Consider the following 17,404-nt stretch of genomic DNA (forward strand, 5'->3'; position numbering starts at 1 on the left):
TGGGCAGCACTGATTGCAAGTCTGGCCAAGTATTAGTTTTTCTCATCTATGTTTGATTTCCTTATACTTTATTAACCATTATCGGCTGAAAAACAATTTGAATACAGAGTGGAAATCTGCAAATGGTAGGATCAGGCTTAAGGAGTTAATAGTTTGAAGTACTTCCTCATTCTGATCAGATTTCTGTGATTGGATAAAATTGGAAACTTGACAGGACAAATAAATGACAAAAAATTCTTGGTGGAATTTTTGGAGATATATCTAGCTCACTGCCATTACTGAAAGAGTGTTTGCAACAAATCAGTTTATTTTCCTTTCCTCCCGCAATCTCTAGCGTTTCTTTTCCAAAACTCAAGTGGTCATTCTTCAAGTGTGAATCTAGACAGTTGCCCGTGATTATAAAATATTTTCCAGTGCTATATGCAGCGACACCAGCAGCAAACAGAACAAAACACCCTTATTGTCTGAATCATGGCCCAGCAGTGTGTGATCCTTTGTATTAGCTAGTGTCTTTCTTTTACAGTTTTGTGTTGCTCACTGCTGTTCACTAAGGTTCATGTTAAAACTGTCTAAACTAAATTTGCACAGGAACGATTGAAAGGGATTTTCATTCCATCAATCTGGGTTTGATTCAATTCCAGGTCCCAGAGATGAAAGGACAGTGTGCTAACCCACTGCACCACCCAATCCCCATATGACCAACCTCCAGTCACTGCTTGAAAATGTTTCCAGGCCATGATAAATACTGTACATTCAGCATGTGGTGACATTCTTGTCAATCACATTTATGTTTCACTGCCAGAATTTAACACTCCCTAAAATGAACCATAGATATAGAAAGGGGGCACCGATTCACGGAAATGCTGTAAGAGACAATTGACCTCATCATTCATTCAGGGAAGTAACAACTGCAAAAATATAAGAGCACACATTAATGAATTAGAAAAGGTTCAAATACTGGATGCAGCTGGAGAGTTGGCAACAGTTTCCCTTTAAAGCTCAGACCTAACCAGAGGAATGTGCAGTATGCAGGAATGATGAGGAACAGAACTGTGCACTCAGCATTCTGAAGTATTATGAGCTGGCATCTGAACCATTGCCAAGTTAATAGACATTGAAAGATAATGACCTTGAAATTGTGTGTTAAATTGCGTTTTTGTTTTGCACATTTTTGACCTAATTGACAGGGGTTTACCATTTTGCAGAGTTAAACTAATGGGATTCTTTTTATGTTAAAGTTTCATTTAAATAGCTACTGAAATTACAGCGATGATAAACCGGTCCAGTAAAAAGCTATCAATGAATTAATGCTGCCGTTGCTTTAGTTAACAAAATACCAGACGATTTTCAGAAAAGCACTGCAGTGTAAGCCAGTTAAGTTACTAGATTCTTTGGCCTTTTCACGTTACGGTTTGACTTTAGTCAAGAAACACATGCTTCCCATTGAGAATCCAGTTGAATTTTGGAATTGTTCTATGAAACTCTATTATATCTGATAAATACGTAAAAACTTAAAGAATTCAGGGAAAATAGAGGTTTAGCAGTAATGTCACTGAACAGTCCTACTGCTGGAATTTAAATTCTATTAATAAAGTCTGGAATTGAAAGGTGCTCTTAGTATTGGCAACCATAAACCATCAATTCTCATAAAACCTCTGATTTATTAATGTCCTTTAGGGAAGGAAATCAGCCAGCCTGGTCTGGCATTCATGTGACTCCAGATCCACAGTAATGTAGTTGTTTCTTAGCTGCCCTTTGAAATGGTTGAGCAAGCCACTCAGTTCAAGGACAATTGGGAGTAGGCAACAAATCCTGGCCTTGCCAATGATGCTCACATCCCACAAAATAATAAATGCCATATGATTGCGCAGAATAGAGGAAGAAATGTATGCTTACAGTTGTATCTACACACAAGCAGTTCTGGTACTATAAATTTACATTAGCTTTATCGTTATAAATATAATCTGTAGGCATAACTTAAATGATCATTGTAAGATATCAACCAACAAGAAATCTACAAGCTATTCTAGTGCATGCAGGTATCCTTTTATACAAACATTAGTTGATTGCACTTAACCATATCTGCAGAAAGTGCCAACAGCTTAAGTATCTTGGGCTCTAAGTTGCAGAACAGGAGTCTGAATTGCGGACATTGAGTGGGCATTAGAGAGTGGGAGAGTTATCTGGACACTGTGTTCCAGAATGCAGTCACTCGTTTTAGGTTAGGCAGAACGCTAGACTTCGTCCTGGTCAGGGACAGGAGGATGCGACTGAGAGTCAGGCAGGGAAGGGGAACCTGCATAGGGTGATGAAGCTGCTTCAGTCGCTCAGTCTCTCCAACAAATACAAGGTGCTTGCAATCTGTGAGGATGAGGAGAAGAGTTGTAATGTTGATGAATGGACTGACCATGGTACCTTGGTGAAGGAAGCCATTTAAGCAGAGGGAGTAAAGGGGGAATATGGAAGTGACAAGGGACAGCACAGTCAAAGGGATTGGATTGAAACTGTTTCCTGCAGTTGGGAGCATGAGTCCAGATGGCTGTGTTGCCTGCCTGGTGCCAGGGTCCAACATGTCTGCTCAGGGCTGGTGAGGAACTTGCAGTGGGAGGGGAAGGATCCTGTGGCCTTGCTCCACATAGGTATCAGCAACATAGGTAAGACGAGGAAAGAGGTTCTGCATTGACAGTATGAGGAGATGGACACTAAATTAAGAAACTGAACCTCAAAAGGTAATAATCTTGGAAGCATTAAGTGAACCATGTGCAAATTGACAATGGGTAAATAAAATTAGAGAGGTTACTCAAGGACTGGTGTAGGAGAAATACATTCTGGTTCATGGGGTACTAGCACCAGTACTGGGAAATGTTGGAGCTGTATCATTGTGAACTTGTACCATTGGGAACCTAAACAGCGTCCAGACCAGTATTCCAGCAAGCTTAATAACTAGGGAAATGGCAAGGGTTTTAAACTAAACAGTCGGGGCAAGGAATCAAATTTGGGAAGATGTGGTAAATCAAAGTGCAGAGTCAAGGCAAGTGAGAAATATATTAACATGGGAAATGGTAAACAGACTGTGGCAGGAAGGGACAGAGAGTACAAATCGAAGAATAAATCAGCAGATAAGGCTCGAGGTTACAAAAATAATAAAAGAACAAAACTAAAGGCTCTGTATCTGAATGCACATGGCATTCAAAACAAAACAAATGAATTGATGGTGCAAAGAGAAGTAAATAAGTATGATCGCATAACCATTTCAGAGGCATGGCTAAAGTCCCACACGGGCCACGCACAGGCTGGTCCCTTTAAGATGTTGCAGGTGCATGATCATTCAAAAAAAACTTAAGAGAGCATGCACTTAAATAAATCATCATGCACTTTAACTTGACAATGAATTAGAGGAATACTCCTCAAATTTCTTGCCACTTACCCTCAGCTCTGGCATGGTTTTTTTTATTGAACCTAACTTTCAGACACTTAACTTTCAAGGCAAGACAACTGATCCATTCAAGGGTTAACCTGCTAGATGTTTGGCATTGATAACAAGTTTGGCTTAATCTTAGGTCAGCTAAACATCTGGAAAGAGATAGATGTGTTCACAACCATTTTTTAAAAAAATCTTGAAGTTGTTCAATGGATTTGATACACCATGCAAATTCAAACCATCTTAACACAGCAGTGTCTCAACATTTGTTGTCCCTAATGTAGTTCACTGGAATCAGTCAATTCCTGTTCATGCAGCACCAGAAGCACTGGTTTTCCTGTTCATCCTAATTTAAATAAACAGAACATACAATATCTAAACTTTTCTATCTTTTAAAATTTTGAGGTTTAATTTTTTGAACTCAATTAGCAATGCTCAGTAAACACAAAACTTTTTTTGAACAGTAGCAGTTTTCAATTAGTGTTGTGAATGTTTTGGCTTAGTTCTAATTTATTCAATTACAAAATAAAGATGGAAGAAACAGTTCAGGTGTTCATTGCATTGATACTTCAGCCTGCAATGTAATGGGCAGCAGCTTGTAAATGCAACTTTTGATAAACAAATGATTATCAAGTTTTTCATGTTGATTAAATAAACTACCTTAATAACATTCCTTCTTGCAAGATCTGGTCTTTTGCAGAAGTTTTGAAGCCTTTTAAACAGCTGTTCAGGTGTAGAATAGAGGTACAAATCTGTAAATAAATCAGATGGATGTATTTGTGAAGCATGCCTTGGGGAAGGTATGTATGTAAACATTAAGTTACTTTACTGATTAACACTTGTATATTGTTCAGTTTTCCATGGGAATCTGAAACAAACAAACAGAGCAAAGTTGTGGCATTAGATCAAATGGATCTATGGGAGGACATTATACACTTTGCAATGCTAAACTCATGGTGAACCATCCGTACCCTTGCTTGAAAATGTAGCTTTCTTTATCTCAATACTATCCTTCATTTGTTCTCCTGTCACCTCTCAAGTTGCAACTTGACAATTCTACAACTGTGCCACATGTAGGGAAGGTTCTGTCAAAATCAGCAAAGGGCAATTTCTTGGAATTGCTCTCACTCAGCCGCCATTATTTCACATCCAGCAATGTGGTGTTGATGGAACGGGAGCAGCTCCGATGAACTTTATGGGCCATGTCTTCAGAAAGCAACATAGTGGTTACAGTGCGTGTGTGTGTGTATACTGGCAGGCTTTAGTAAGGTGCCATCTTCAAAATAGACATTAACTCACTGGTGCCTCAAAATGCCAAGCAGAATAAGGATGCTGGCTTGGAGTTTGGCCATAGTTTGCTGATGCGCCTTTGAATTCATGCTGGCATTAAACTAGGCTCTTAAAGGGATGAGGGTTTTGTGGTGAAGACTAGAGTGCACAATTTGGCTATGTTCTGCCACGATACCTGTTTTGCAGCTTAGTATACATTGGATTAAATCCAGTACCGAGTTGCCAATAGAAACTTGGTAGAAAATTCTGGCAATATCCAACCCACTGGTAAAACAACATTTTTTCCTAACAAAGGGTAGCCTATTCTACAGAGGCACAAGGTTTCTACAATGCACAAACTGCTTAAACAAATATACTGGCACACAGCAAAATTATCTGTAACACATAAATTTAATAAAGAATTCAATAAATTCAATAAGGTATTTAATAAATTCAATAACAAATGAAGTGGAAGCTTCTTTAACCTGTGAGTGTTTAGAATGTGGGAATTTCATGGAGTACAGCTTGGCATAGATGCCTGTAAGGGAATTTCGGATAACTACATGACAAGAAAGGAATAGGAGATGCAGTTGAAACTTAAGTGAAGTAGGGTTGGCGGCTTGTGAGGCACATAAAAAACAGATTAGTTGGATTGAAAAGCATTGTTCTGTGCTATGGATCCTATGTAATTTTAAATTCTCTCTTTCATATAAGCATTCATTTTATAGGTCAAATCCTTTTTTCCCTACAAGAAGAGTTATGTATATCGGCACAATCAACATAGTAGTTATTTATCAGAAAGATTCAAAAATGGTTATGTTAAGGGTTTGCTCCTAATAGGTAATAATGGCTTACAATTGCACAACTAAGGTATGAAATGAATAACTGGCAGATTCTTTGGGCTCTTGGGGCTGTTTCGATGAGCAATATTTATGCACTGAGTTGGAGGTCGCTGTCGCCATGGGATCCGGGCCAGAGCTGCCGGACCATCGGAGCTGGAGCGTGGCGGGGACCCCGCTGGAGGTCGTCCAGGAAAGGCTGCGGCGGCGGGGCCTCCAGGACCCCTGGGCCCGCAATGAGGCCTGGCGGTTCAGTGGAGGCTTTGCTAAACCGATTGCTTTCAGTGATATCTTCTTTCGAGGCTTCAAGTGGGGATTTGCAGCTTTTGTCGTGGCTCTGGGTGCTGAATATGCCCTGCTTTCTCCCAAGAATAACGGAAGACATCACTAGAGAATGACGATCAAAGAACATTGAAATTCTGCGGAACTTCAGCATCTCCTCACCGTTCCACCTTGGGTGGGCTGTGACTTGTGCATGGAACAAGTAGCAAACCTCTGTATAGAATAAAATAATGTATTGAATCTGTTTCTGTGATTTCAGTCACAGTTCTTTTAAAGCTTTTCCTCCATTGAAAGAAAAAGAAACTTTGTTTCATTCAGTAGTTTTCTTTGTTAGCCCTTTATTGGCTTAATTTAGTTCTCGCACTTGGTTTATAAAAAAAGGATTCTATGCGTTCTCAGCTTTCCAACATTTATAAATGTTTCATACTCTTTTTACAATTTAGCTCTGTAAAACATGCTTTACAGTCACAATTTCTATTTAGAAACTTGAGCCTCTAAAACACATTGCACTTGGTGTGGCCTGGAACTTGACAGCAACAGGGATCGCATCACTTAGAAGGCACTTTCACTGATAACATTCGATCCCAGTGATCCATTGGACTGATTTTAAATGTCTGAGGGAACTGTGGAGGATTTTGTAGACTTTTTTTTATGCATTCATGCCTTGCCCCGATGCTTGCTGACTTACACTGGTTCCCAGCCCAACAATGCTTCAGGTTTTTCATCCTTGTTTTTAAATCTTTGTTTTCACCTATGTCTATTTCTGTACTAGCTCCAGCCCTGCAACTCTCTGAGATCTCTGGACTTCAATTCCTGGACATCTCTAATTATGATCACTCAACCATTGGTCAAATGGTCAGCTGTCTAGTCCCTAAGCTCTGGAATTCCCTCTTATAAATTTTCATATGTCTCCTGCTTAATAATTATTAAGAACATAAGAACATAAGAAATAGGAGCAGGAGTAGGCCATCTGGCCCTTCGAGCCTGCCCCGCCATTCAATAAGATCATGGCTGATCTGTCGCTGCTCAGTTCCACTTTCCTGCCCTCTCCCCATAACCCTTAATCCCCTCTCCTATCAAAAACCCATCAACCTGCGTCTTAAAAATATTTAGCGAGGCAGCCTCCACCACTTCAACGGGCAGAGAATTCCAGAGATTCACCACCCTTTGAGTGAAGAAGTTTCTCCTCAACTCCGTTCTAAACCGCCCCCCTTTTATCTTGAGGCTGTGCCCCCTAGTCCTACTGTCTTTTCTGAGCGGGAAGAGTCTTTCCACCTCTATCCTATCCATCCCATTCATCATCTTATACGTCTCAATGAGATCTCCCCTCATTCTTCTAAACTCTAACGAGTACAAGCCTAGTTTATTCAGCCTCTCCTCATAGCTCAACCCCCTCAACTCCGGTATCAGCCTAGTAAACCTCCTCTGCACTCCCTGCAAGGCCAAAATATCTTTGCGCAGGTGCGGCGCCCAAAACGGCACCCAGTACTCCAGCTGCGGCCTCACCAATGCCCTATACAGCTGCAGCAAGACCTCCCTACTTTTATATTCAATCCCCCTCGCTATGAAGGCCAGCATCCCATTCACCTTCCTGACCACCTGCTGCACCTGCTCAAAACCTACCCCTTTAATCAATTTTTTGGCAGTTGTCCTAATATCTCATGTGTCTCGGTGTCAAATCTTTGATAGTGCTCTTGTCAAGTGCCTTGGGACAGTTTGAGATGTTAAGAATGCCATATAAATGTAAGTCATTGTTGTCAGCCCTAGTTTTTCTTCTCTCTGTTTGCTTGTCTCTTTCAAGATTGAGGGAAAAGAGGAATTAGTTATAGTGCTCCATCCGTCATGATGTGGGGCAGGCTTGATGGAATAGTTGTGTGTTTCAAGTTTGTCAATTTGAAATATTCAAAAACATTCACGCATGTAATTTACCTGGAAAGATCTCTGGATAAACTAAGGCTTTAGGGCACAATGGGTAGCAACCGCAGTGAACTGCTTCCAACCTAATAAAATAAAGCACTTCAACAAGTTATTATAAAAATTAGAACAGAAAACAAAAATACACAGTTAAAATTACATATTACAAGGAACTCTCTTTGCTCCCAGTGCTAAGAAATACAGCAGTGTGTAAAGTGATCAGTAAGGTCTTGCTGGCGTGCTTATCACACAAATCTGAGCACAATTGTTATCTTCACTCTCTTATTCTAGATTGAATTTGAAGTTTAAGATAGTTGCATTTTAGTTACACATGGATTGTGTTCAGGTACATGATCTGAAAACAAACTCTGCTTGTGTTTTTTGGTTAGGGAGAAGTGGTCAGTTACTGGTAGGAAACCAACTGTTCCTTAGCAGTAATGTGGCTATTTTGGTCGGTGCAACCTAACCTAGAGACAGGAGTCCTTGCAAACAGGAACTGCGGTCAGGTTCTGTATTGAAGTAATATATATTTGCACAACAATTGAAATACGAGTCAGAGACAGATCAAGAATTCAACTGTGGATAATAATATACTTTGACAAAAGCAAAATGCTGCGGATGATGGAATCTGAAACATGAACGGAAGATGCTAGAAAATCTCAGCCGGTCAGACAGCATCTGTGGAGAGAGAACAGAGCCAATGTTCCAAGCCTGGATGATTCTTCGGGGCTCTCATGAAGAGTTATCCAGACTCAAAACATTGGCTCTATTCTCTCTCTACAGATACAGTTAGACCTGATGAGATTTTTCCAGCATTTTCTGAATATATTTTGACATACTGTGGTGATGTTGCCTTTTTGTATTTGTATCAGATTACCCAGATCCTGTTTCATAGTGATGCTCACAATGATCTGGAAATGATGGGTCACCCTGCTAAAATGTAATGTGTATTTGATCTTTCGTAGCGTATGCCCAAAATGTTAAGAAAACAAATAGTTAAAATAAATATGATTCCCCACTTAGTTATCCTTCAGGAGATAAATTGGTATGCAAACACCAAAGAAATTCCCACAAACTCCCATCAGGATTTTGTGAGCATGTCATGAATAGGATCTCCTAAATTATGCTTTGGAGTGTTTTGCTCTATAACTCCGTAAATATGAATGTAACCTGCATACCATTTGCCCTTTGTTGTTTGGCCTGATGCATGTAAATGTTAACAGCAGCTGTCAAGGGCATTCAGCACTACCTGGTACAACTTACTTTCTTGATGGGAGAGACCATAGCTCACAAACGACAATATTCTGCTACAGACAGCTAGACCGTGAACTTAGCAGGGAGTGCCTTGATTCTGACCTGTGGCATTGCTTCTCATTAATCTCTCATCGAGTACCTTCAACAATTAAGACCTAGGACCCAAATGGCATGACACCAACAAGGCTGAAACGATAAGCAAGGATGACGAGATAAATCAAGTAAAACGGTGCTGAGCTTGGGTTTTAAAAACCCATGGATTGAGGAAGGTGGACGATAAAATTTGTATTTATTTGTATAGCAACTTCATAACCTCAAGATGCCCCAATGCACTTTACAGCTAATGAAGTACTTTTAAAGTGTAGCAACTGTTGTAATGCATGAAATGCAGCAGACAATTTGCATAGGGCAAAATCCTACAAATAGCAGAATACAGATAATGTGATTCAATGATGTTGGTTGAGCAATAAATAGCAGCCAGAACATCATGGAAAACTCCTCTGCAACTCTTTGAATTTTGCTATGGGGGTTTCTTCATCAATCTGAAAGAACAAACAGAGCCACCTTTTAACATCTCATCCGAAAACAGGTCATTGACAATGCAGTACTAAGATGGTGGCAGTCCACAATATGTATTTGAGTCTCTGGGTAGGGAAAGAATAACAGGCTACCTGAGCTCCAGAAACAGACTGCTGTCCTTGTAATTATTGTTCTTGTTTTGCATTATGTAAAAACATTGCACAATATTACTGCATCACAGTAAATACATATTTGACTAGTCATTATTAACCTTGAAGTCACTATGTCTGCTATTTCATCAGGAACATTAACCCATTTATTTTGCCTGCTAAAGTAATGGCGAAGAATTTCAAATAAATCCATCTTCAATCTTTTATTACTCAGCATAACTTCATGACCGCAGTGAATCCGTAATGGTTCAATGTATGTGCAGCAGACTTGTTTGATACTGCAGTACTTATTTGATAATTCAGCCATAGTGTTGAAGTGCCTCCAAGAAAGGCATGGATTATAACTTCAGTAGAAATCTTGCAAGCTAAAATCCTTCCACTTCAATGCACTGTTGGCCTCTCAACATTGGGTCTTGAACAGAAATTCAGGTTCACTCAATTTCTCTGCTCAACCTTCAAAATTCCCCAGTTATTCTTCATTTAACTGGGTCAGACAGTTTCTCAAGCTCCCACTGTGGCTCCCAATCTTGTGTATTCCTCACTTCTCTACTGCTGTTTCTTGGCTTAGTTGCCTCAACTGTACTGACTGCATGGATTTACCTTTTACTGTCCTCAGCCTCACTGCTCTCTCAGTAAGACTCATTATTGCTTTTCTAATATACTGGACCTGTTGATGTGTATTGCTAGTCCTGAGGTCACCGCTCACATCTGCTGGACTTCTGGATCAACATTTACTGGCATACAGTTGACTCTCTCAATGCCTTTGCAACTCTCCACTGCAAGAGTGCATCCCCTGAAACTCTGCCCCTCGAACAGATCCCAAATTCATCAGCGTTCTATAACTGTCTCTGAACCAGGAGATTTGCTTGTTGGTTCTCCAAGCTCTCACAACCCAATCTATGAATCAACTTTTTTCAACTGCAGAGCTCTTTCATATTCTTTACAACCAGGCTTTGTTTCTCCATCATGTACGTGTAACCTGAATTCCTTATATGGTCATTTCCATGTGTATTTTGGCTGCTGTGCCAGACCATCACCTGTTAATATTACTCAATTGTGGCACTGTCATTTGTCTCCTCTAAGGTTCTTTGTCCCACACCACCCCTCACTCTCCACCCTCCCTCCCAAATCTTACGTCAGCTCATTAAGATTCAACCATTATCTCAAGTTTGAATGTTCTTTGATAAGTCCATAGCTGCCTGCCCTGTGCCTGTCGTAGTGTTCTTCTTGAGACACACAGAGGCATCTGTTGCTACTGCCTTACAAGCACAAATTCCCAACTACCCAGCCTCCTCTCAGTGACCTTTCCAGTTGATGCATAGGGGCTCATCTTGCCAACTCCCACCCCACTCTCTCACAGACTTTTACATGCAACTAATTTAATGGTATTTTTAAGCTGCATTTGGAGAGACAGGAAAGTCATCCCTAACTTCTCTCACCCACAAAAGTTGGGGGGGAGAGAATAGGAGATAGTTCCTTTATTTCCAAAATCCAAGAAATCACATATTTTCCTTGATGCTAGCAATTCTAGCTAATTGAGGATAATCATTTCATTGCAGAGAGTCAATTAAAAAACAGCAGATATAGACATGCAGAACTAAAGTTTATTTATTAATCACAAGTAGGCTTACATTCACACTGAAATGAAGTTATTGTGAAAATCCCATGTTGCCACACTCCAGCGCTTGTCTGGGTTTACTGAGGGAAAATTTAGCCTGGCTAACGCACCTAACCAGCACATCTTTGGAGTATGGGAGGAAACTGAAGCACCTGGAGGAAACCCACATAGACACAGGGAGAATGTGCAAACTCCACACAGTGACCCAAACCAGGAATCGAACCCGGGTCCCTGGCGCTGTGAGGCAGCAGTGTTAACCATTGTGCCACCGTGCTGCTTTCCTAGCCTATCTATCTGCTGCCTATCTACCTGACTCTAGCTCTTAAGTGTTAATTGTGGCACTCAAAATTAAAACAGTGTTGGGCTGAGAAGATATCAACCCACTAGACATTTGGAAATTGTTATTAATGATTGACTGTAGCACCAGTATTTCATCTTACACTCTTGTGAGTGCTAGTGTGACTTTACTAGGCTGCCCCACCTGCATTGGTAATATTATAATTACTCCATCAGTGATCCTCTGGATTCCTCAAAATTCGTTATTGAGGATAACTGCGTCTATACATGCCGTGGCACTCCGTACTGAGGGAATTAGAATAATCCGTCTGTGTGTCCCATTTACTTTGGTTGCATTAACTTCAATGCATTTACTGTCATGAATCTACCAATCCACAGGAGGATTGGACTCACTTCAAAAATGTATTATGATAATGTGATGTTATGCTATTCCATGAAGAAATAAAAAAGATAAGAAACTTACTGAATAGAGTATAACTGGCAAATTAATTTTGATACAAGTGTGAAGTGGTGCTTTTAGATTGGAAAAACAAAGAGATCAGTGATTGAGATTAACGGGGTACAGGAGAAAAGAAATCAAGTGGTGCATATTTGTAAATCATGCAAAGTACTGAGGTAGATCAATAAAGCTATAAAAAAGTAAACCAAGCACTGGATTCAATCCTAGAAGGGTAGAATTGAAAAGCAAAGAAGCCATATCCAACTTGTACTGAACCTTGGTTAGGCCACAGTTCTTGTCTCCATATTAGCAAGAAGAAATCAAAGCATTGCAGAACATGCGAAGATTCATAAGAATGATAGCAGAACTTACAGAAAAGGCTGAACAGGTTGGGACTCTTATTCTAGAGAAGGAGAGTACTAAGGGTATAGTGGCAAAATGGTTAGGACTGATGCTTCACAGTGCCAGGGAGCCAGGTTCGATTCCCAGCTTGGGTCACTGTCTGTGCGGGGTCTGCACATTCGCCACATCTCTGCGTGGGTTTCCTCCTCTGGTTTCCTCCCACAGTCCAAAAGATATGCTGGTTAGGTGCATTGGTCATGCTAAAGTTCTTCCAAAATATAAGTATACCCAATCAGGTGCCAAAGTGTGGCGACTAAGAGATTTCACAGTAACTTCATTGCAGTGTTAATATAAGCCTACTTGTGACTAATAAATGAACTTTAGCTTTACTTTTTACTTGAGAGAGGTCTTTAAAAAAGGATTTGATAGGATAGATGCAGAGAAAACACAATAAGGCTGTAGTCTTAAATTAGACTACATGAGATAGTAATAAATCCAATAGTGATTTAGGAGAAACTTTTTCACCCAATAATTAGAATATGGAATGTGTTACCGCACAATGCAATTGAGATCAACAGAAAGGGTGCATTTAAGGAGGCTAATCACAGAATAGCTCCTGCACAGAGGGAGACTATTCCATTCATCCTTCACCCTGTGCATTGTTCCTTTTCAGATAAGAATCCAATTGCCTCAGGAATGCCACAATGAATCTGCCTCCACCAGCCTCTCAGACAGCCATTCTGGACCTTAACCACGAGCTGAGCGAAAAAGTCTTTCTTCCTGCCTCTGTCGCTTCTTTGATCAATTAAATCTGTGCCCTTTCATCCTCAATGCTTCCACCAATTCCCTATTTGAATATCTCTATCAAATCACCTTTCAATCTTCTCCAAGGAAAATGGTCCCAACTTCTCCAATCTATCTACGTGACTAGTTTCTCATCCCTTCCATTCCATAAGCTGTAGCTTTGCTCGCAGGTTTGTCATATGTTACTGTGTTAAATTCCTTTTGCAAGTCCATGTACATCACATCAACAACATCATCCTGATCAAACCTCCCTGTTATCTCTTCAAAAAAACTCTAGCAGGTTAGTTAAACATGATTTATTGTGACAAATCCATGCTAGCTTTCCTTAATTAACTGCATTTACAGTTAGCAGGGAGAAATGAATAGAGGGATATGATGATGGTGCTAGATGAAGAGGGGTGGGAGATTTGTGTCGAGCAAAACACTGGCAATGGAACAGGTGGACCAAATTGATTCTTGCTGTGTTGTAAGCCCAATGCAATAGTTTGATAATATTTGATATATTCCACAGGAATCATCTGGGTTTGAGGGAGCAGGTACAATACTTGTATTGGGAAACTACAGACACACCTTTTTGACCTTTTTTTAAAACGGACTTTGTCCTTCTGCTCAGAGAGACAGAAATGTAAAACTGAAGGGAATGTCACTCAGTTGATTAGTTCACACTTTTTACTCTATTATTTATTCAGACAGATGCTGGTTGACAAACAAGCTTCAAATTATTTGGGATTCAATAAACTGAAGGTAAATATTACTGTATACAACACAGACATTCCAAGTCAATTGCTACATCAAATGGCTCCTTGCCTTTTTATATTTTGTAAAATAAGAACACTGCTGCCTGTGTACTTATTTGCACCAAAACCCATCTACCTATCACTCCTGTGGTTCACTGACCCACACTGGTTCCTTGTTAAGCATTGCTTCGATTTTAAAATTCTCATCCTTCTTTTCAAATCCCTCCATTGCTCATCCCTTCCTATCACTATAATCTCCTGCAGCTCCACAACGTTTCATGACAAATGCATTCCTTTAATTCTGATCTCCTGAGAATCATTCACTTTAATTGCTCGACCACTGATGACTGATGGTACATTCAGTTGCCTAGGTGCTAAGCTCTGGAATTCCCTCCCTGAACCTTTCCGCCTCACTTACCTTGCTTTCCCCCTTTCGCTACATTCCTTAAAATATACCTCTTTGACCGAGCTTTTGGTCATTTGCTTAACTCCATGAGGCTCAGTGCCATCTTTTGTTTTATAATCCCCCACTGAAACATCTTGGAATGTTTAATAACTTTAAAGGTGTAATAAAAATCAAAGTTACTTTAATTGTAAGATGGTGTTCCACTTACTCATACCTATCTCCACCAGTTACATCTTCAGGATAAGTATACAATCGTAAAAATAACATTTACATAGAGTTACAGGTCCAAAAAGAAGTAGCTGAATTTATATGGCTTGTCCAATAGGGGATTTTCACAGTAATTTCACTGCAGTGTTAATGTAAGCCTACTTGTGACAATAATGAATAAACTTTAAAATTAAGTTTTAAAGTTTAAGATCCGTGAGAGTGAATAAAAGGTGCATTGCAAATCACAACAAATTCACATGGTTTAGAACTGTCATTTGAAATCTTAGATTGGAACACTATCTTGTTTCACTCCAGGGTGACTATCCAATTGATGCTGTGCATTCTGTGAAGTGATTTTAGTCAATCTTTGGCTTTACTGTAATGCTCACAAAGGCTGCTGTATGTTGCAGAGTTGATGTGTCAATGGCATGTGAAAATTGCAACATCAAAGAATTAAAAACTACATCACACATGATCTATCTTTCATTTAATGGAATGTGCATTGAACCCAGTTTGCAATAGGAAACTTGAAATGAAGTCTCAAGTTCCAAATAGGTAATTTGAATTTGATTCAGTATTTACAAACTAATGATGAACCATAAATCATTTGAGATCATCTCCCTAAACTAAGAAGCACCAATAAAGAAAGCATCATGTCAAAGGCCGAACTCAATAATCCCTCAAATAATGGATCAGATCAGAGCTCTGCAATCTTGCCACATTAAGCTGTGAATAGTGGTTGACAATTAAACAAATAACTGGACGAGGAGGCTTCACAAACATTCCCATCCTCAATGATGGGGAAGCCAGCAAGTGAGTTCAAAAGACAAGGCTGAAGCATTGCCAAAAATCTTTAGGAGGAGTTTCAGGTCAATGACTCAGCTCAGCCTCCTCCTGAGATCTCCAGCATTACTGATACCATTCATCAGCCATTCATCTAACATCAACATCTTAAGAGTCACCAATAACAAGCAACTTAACTGGACAAACCATGTAAGTACAGCTATTTCTTTTTGGATCCTAGGATCCAAGCCATCAGAGCCAGGGGAATTATCTGCCTCATTAGTTTGTCTAATATTACCTCTCTAGTTATGTTGATGCTACTTAATTCCTCCCCTGTACTCTTTAGCATTACTAGGATGTTTGAAGTATCATCATCTGTAAAGACCGATGCAAAATATCTGTTTAATTCCTCTGCTATTTCTTTGTTCCCCATAACAATCACTTCAGATTCATTTTATAAGCAGCCTATGTTGACTTTGTGCTCTCTCACCATTTTTATATATTCAAAGAAGCTCTTATTGTCAGTTTTTATATTGCTTACCCAAGTAATTTATTTTCTTTCTATCATTGTTTTAATCCTCCCTTGCTGGACTCTAAATGTATCCCAGTCTTCAGGGTTATCACTGACTTTTGCCTCCTAATATGCATTTTCTTTCAATATAGTACTGTCCTTAACTTCCTTGGTTAGCCATGATTGGCTGATGCCTCTGTTAGAATCTTTCCCCCTTCCTGGGATATATTTTTGCTGTGAGTCACAAATTATCTGCTTGAATGTATTGATCCTACCATTTAATGGCGTGTCAAGTTAGTCTCAATATCTGTGAACTGTTATTCTAACATTTTTAATTGTTTTCTAATTTCAGTAAATCTTGGTTGGACTAGTATCTCAATTCCAGATTAATGAAAGCACATTTGTAATTTCAGATAACTCCATCTGCATGACAGATTATGCAACAGGTGACTACTTTTTTTTTTAAGGACAGGGTTTTAAGTATCTTGTTGCATTTTAGAGACCAAAATCAAGACTTTGCTTGGAATTGTGGAGTCAGGAGGCACAAATGCATCTCACAAAGGACTAGGCAACATCCAAATCGACAGTTTCTATCGAATAATGGAAAAATCCAGTGAAAAGTTACATGCTAATTTGGGTTAATGGCCAAGAGTTGGTGAGCAGCCTTTGCGAAGCTCCGCAAAAGTTCCCAAACCCCAGGAAATAAAGCGACCTGTCTCCTCAACTAAGAGTCCATGCATTGTGCCTCCAGATGCATTGATTGTCAAAATGGCACTGGCCTTAAGAATGACTTAAATGTGGCAAATGTAAGAGTGCCATTGACTTTATGGGGATGATGCTTTGATAATTACCACCAAGCTGCTTTTGGCAAAGGATAATGATGGAATGGCACAGAAATCCTAGAAAATGATGATCTCACATGAATGATGGCTTAAGTCTTCATGCCATAATTTCCCAGAACCTTATGCTGCAATAATGGAACTCGGCATATTTGCACCTCCAGCAAGTTCTGGGTCAATGTTTTAAGTAACAGATATTTTGCATAACCACAGGATTTGTTGGATTTTACATCCAACACTTGTGATGAAACCCATCCTATTCCTTCTGATTGCATTTTGCGCCTGTAAGCTAACTCTTATTGACTGGTGTACCTGGCTGCCTAAATCTGTTTTTTAAGCTACCAGCTCTCCTACCAGTATTTCACCATTTAATCTGTATTTCCATCTGCCATTCTCAAATTGAAAGCTCACCATCTCACACTTCATTACTTTAAACTGCATCTGTCATCACTCCACTCATTCAATCAACATCCTTGTGTAATTTTCAGCTCCATTCTTTACTATTCTAAGAACCATCTTGCTTAGTGCCACTGCAAACTTGAGGGAAAAAACCCTCTTTTCCTAAGTCGAGATCAGTTGTGCGCAGAATAGAAAAAAACGCATCATTTAGAAAACAAAATAGTCATGAATTTAAAGCAACAAAAGAATCTCAGAGAATTTGTAATGAATTGCAACAAATCCTGCAAGAATACCAACTCCCAATTTTTATATTCTGCGCTCATTAAAAACCTTAGCATTGACAGGTCTGTAGCT

General features: G+C 39.6%; 1 protein-coding gene across 6 annotated transcripts in view; it reads right to left on the bottom strand.

Moving 5' to 3' along the window:
- The window catches only part of gtdc1 (glycosyltransferase-like domain containing 1), a 304,588-nt gene that overhangs the window by 39,894 nt on the left and 247,290 nt on the right, over nucleotides 1-17,404 (bottom strand). For 5 of the 6 annotated variants that reach the window (XM_080199376.1, XM_080199377.1, XM_080199373.1 and 2 more), the window contains 2 exons: nucleotides 7,741-7,811; nucleotides 4,082-4,173 (listed from right to left, as the gene is read on the bottom strand). The exons of the other annotated variant lie outside the window; for it this stretch is intronic. In XM_080199376.1, coding sequence (XP_080055502.1) covers nucleotides 4,082-4,173; nucleotides 7,741-7,811 — 163 coding nt within the window. The remainder of the gene's footprint in view (nucleotides 1-4,081; nucleotides 4,174-7,740; nucleotides 7,812-17,404) is intronic. 6 annotated transcript variants of the gene reach the window in all.

Source organism: Carcharhinus amblyrhynchos, chromosome 11 (assembly GCF_965287045.1).
Source record: "Carcharhinus amblyrhynchos chromosome 11, sCarAmb.v2.hapA, whole genome shotgun sequence".
In the NCBI taxonomy this organism is placed as follows: domain Eukaryota; kingdom Metazoa; phylum Chordata; class Chondrichthyes; order Carcharhiniformes; family Carcharhinidae; genus Carcharhinus; species Carcharhinus amblyrhynchos.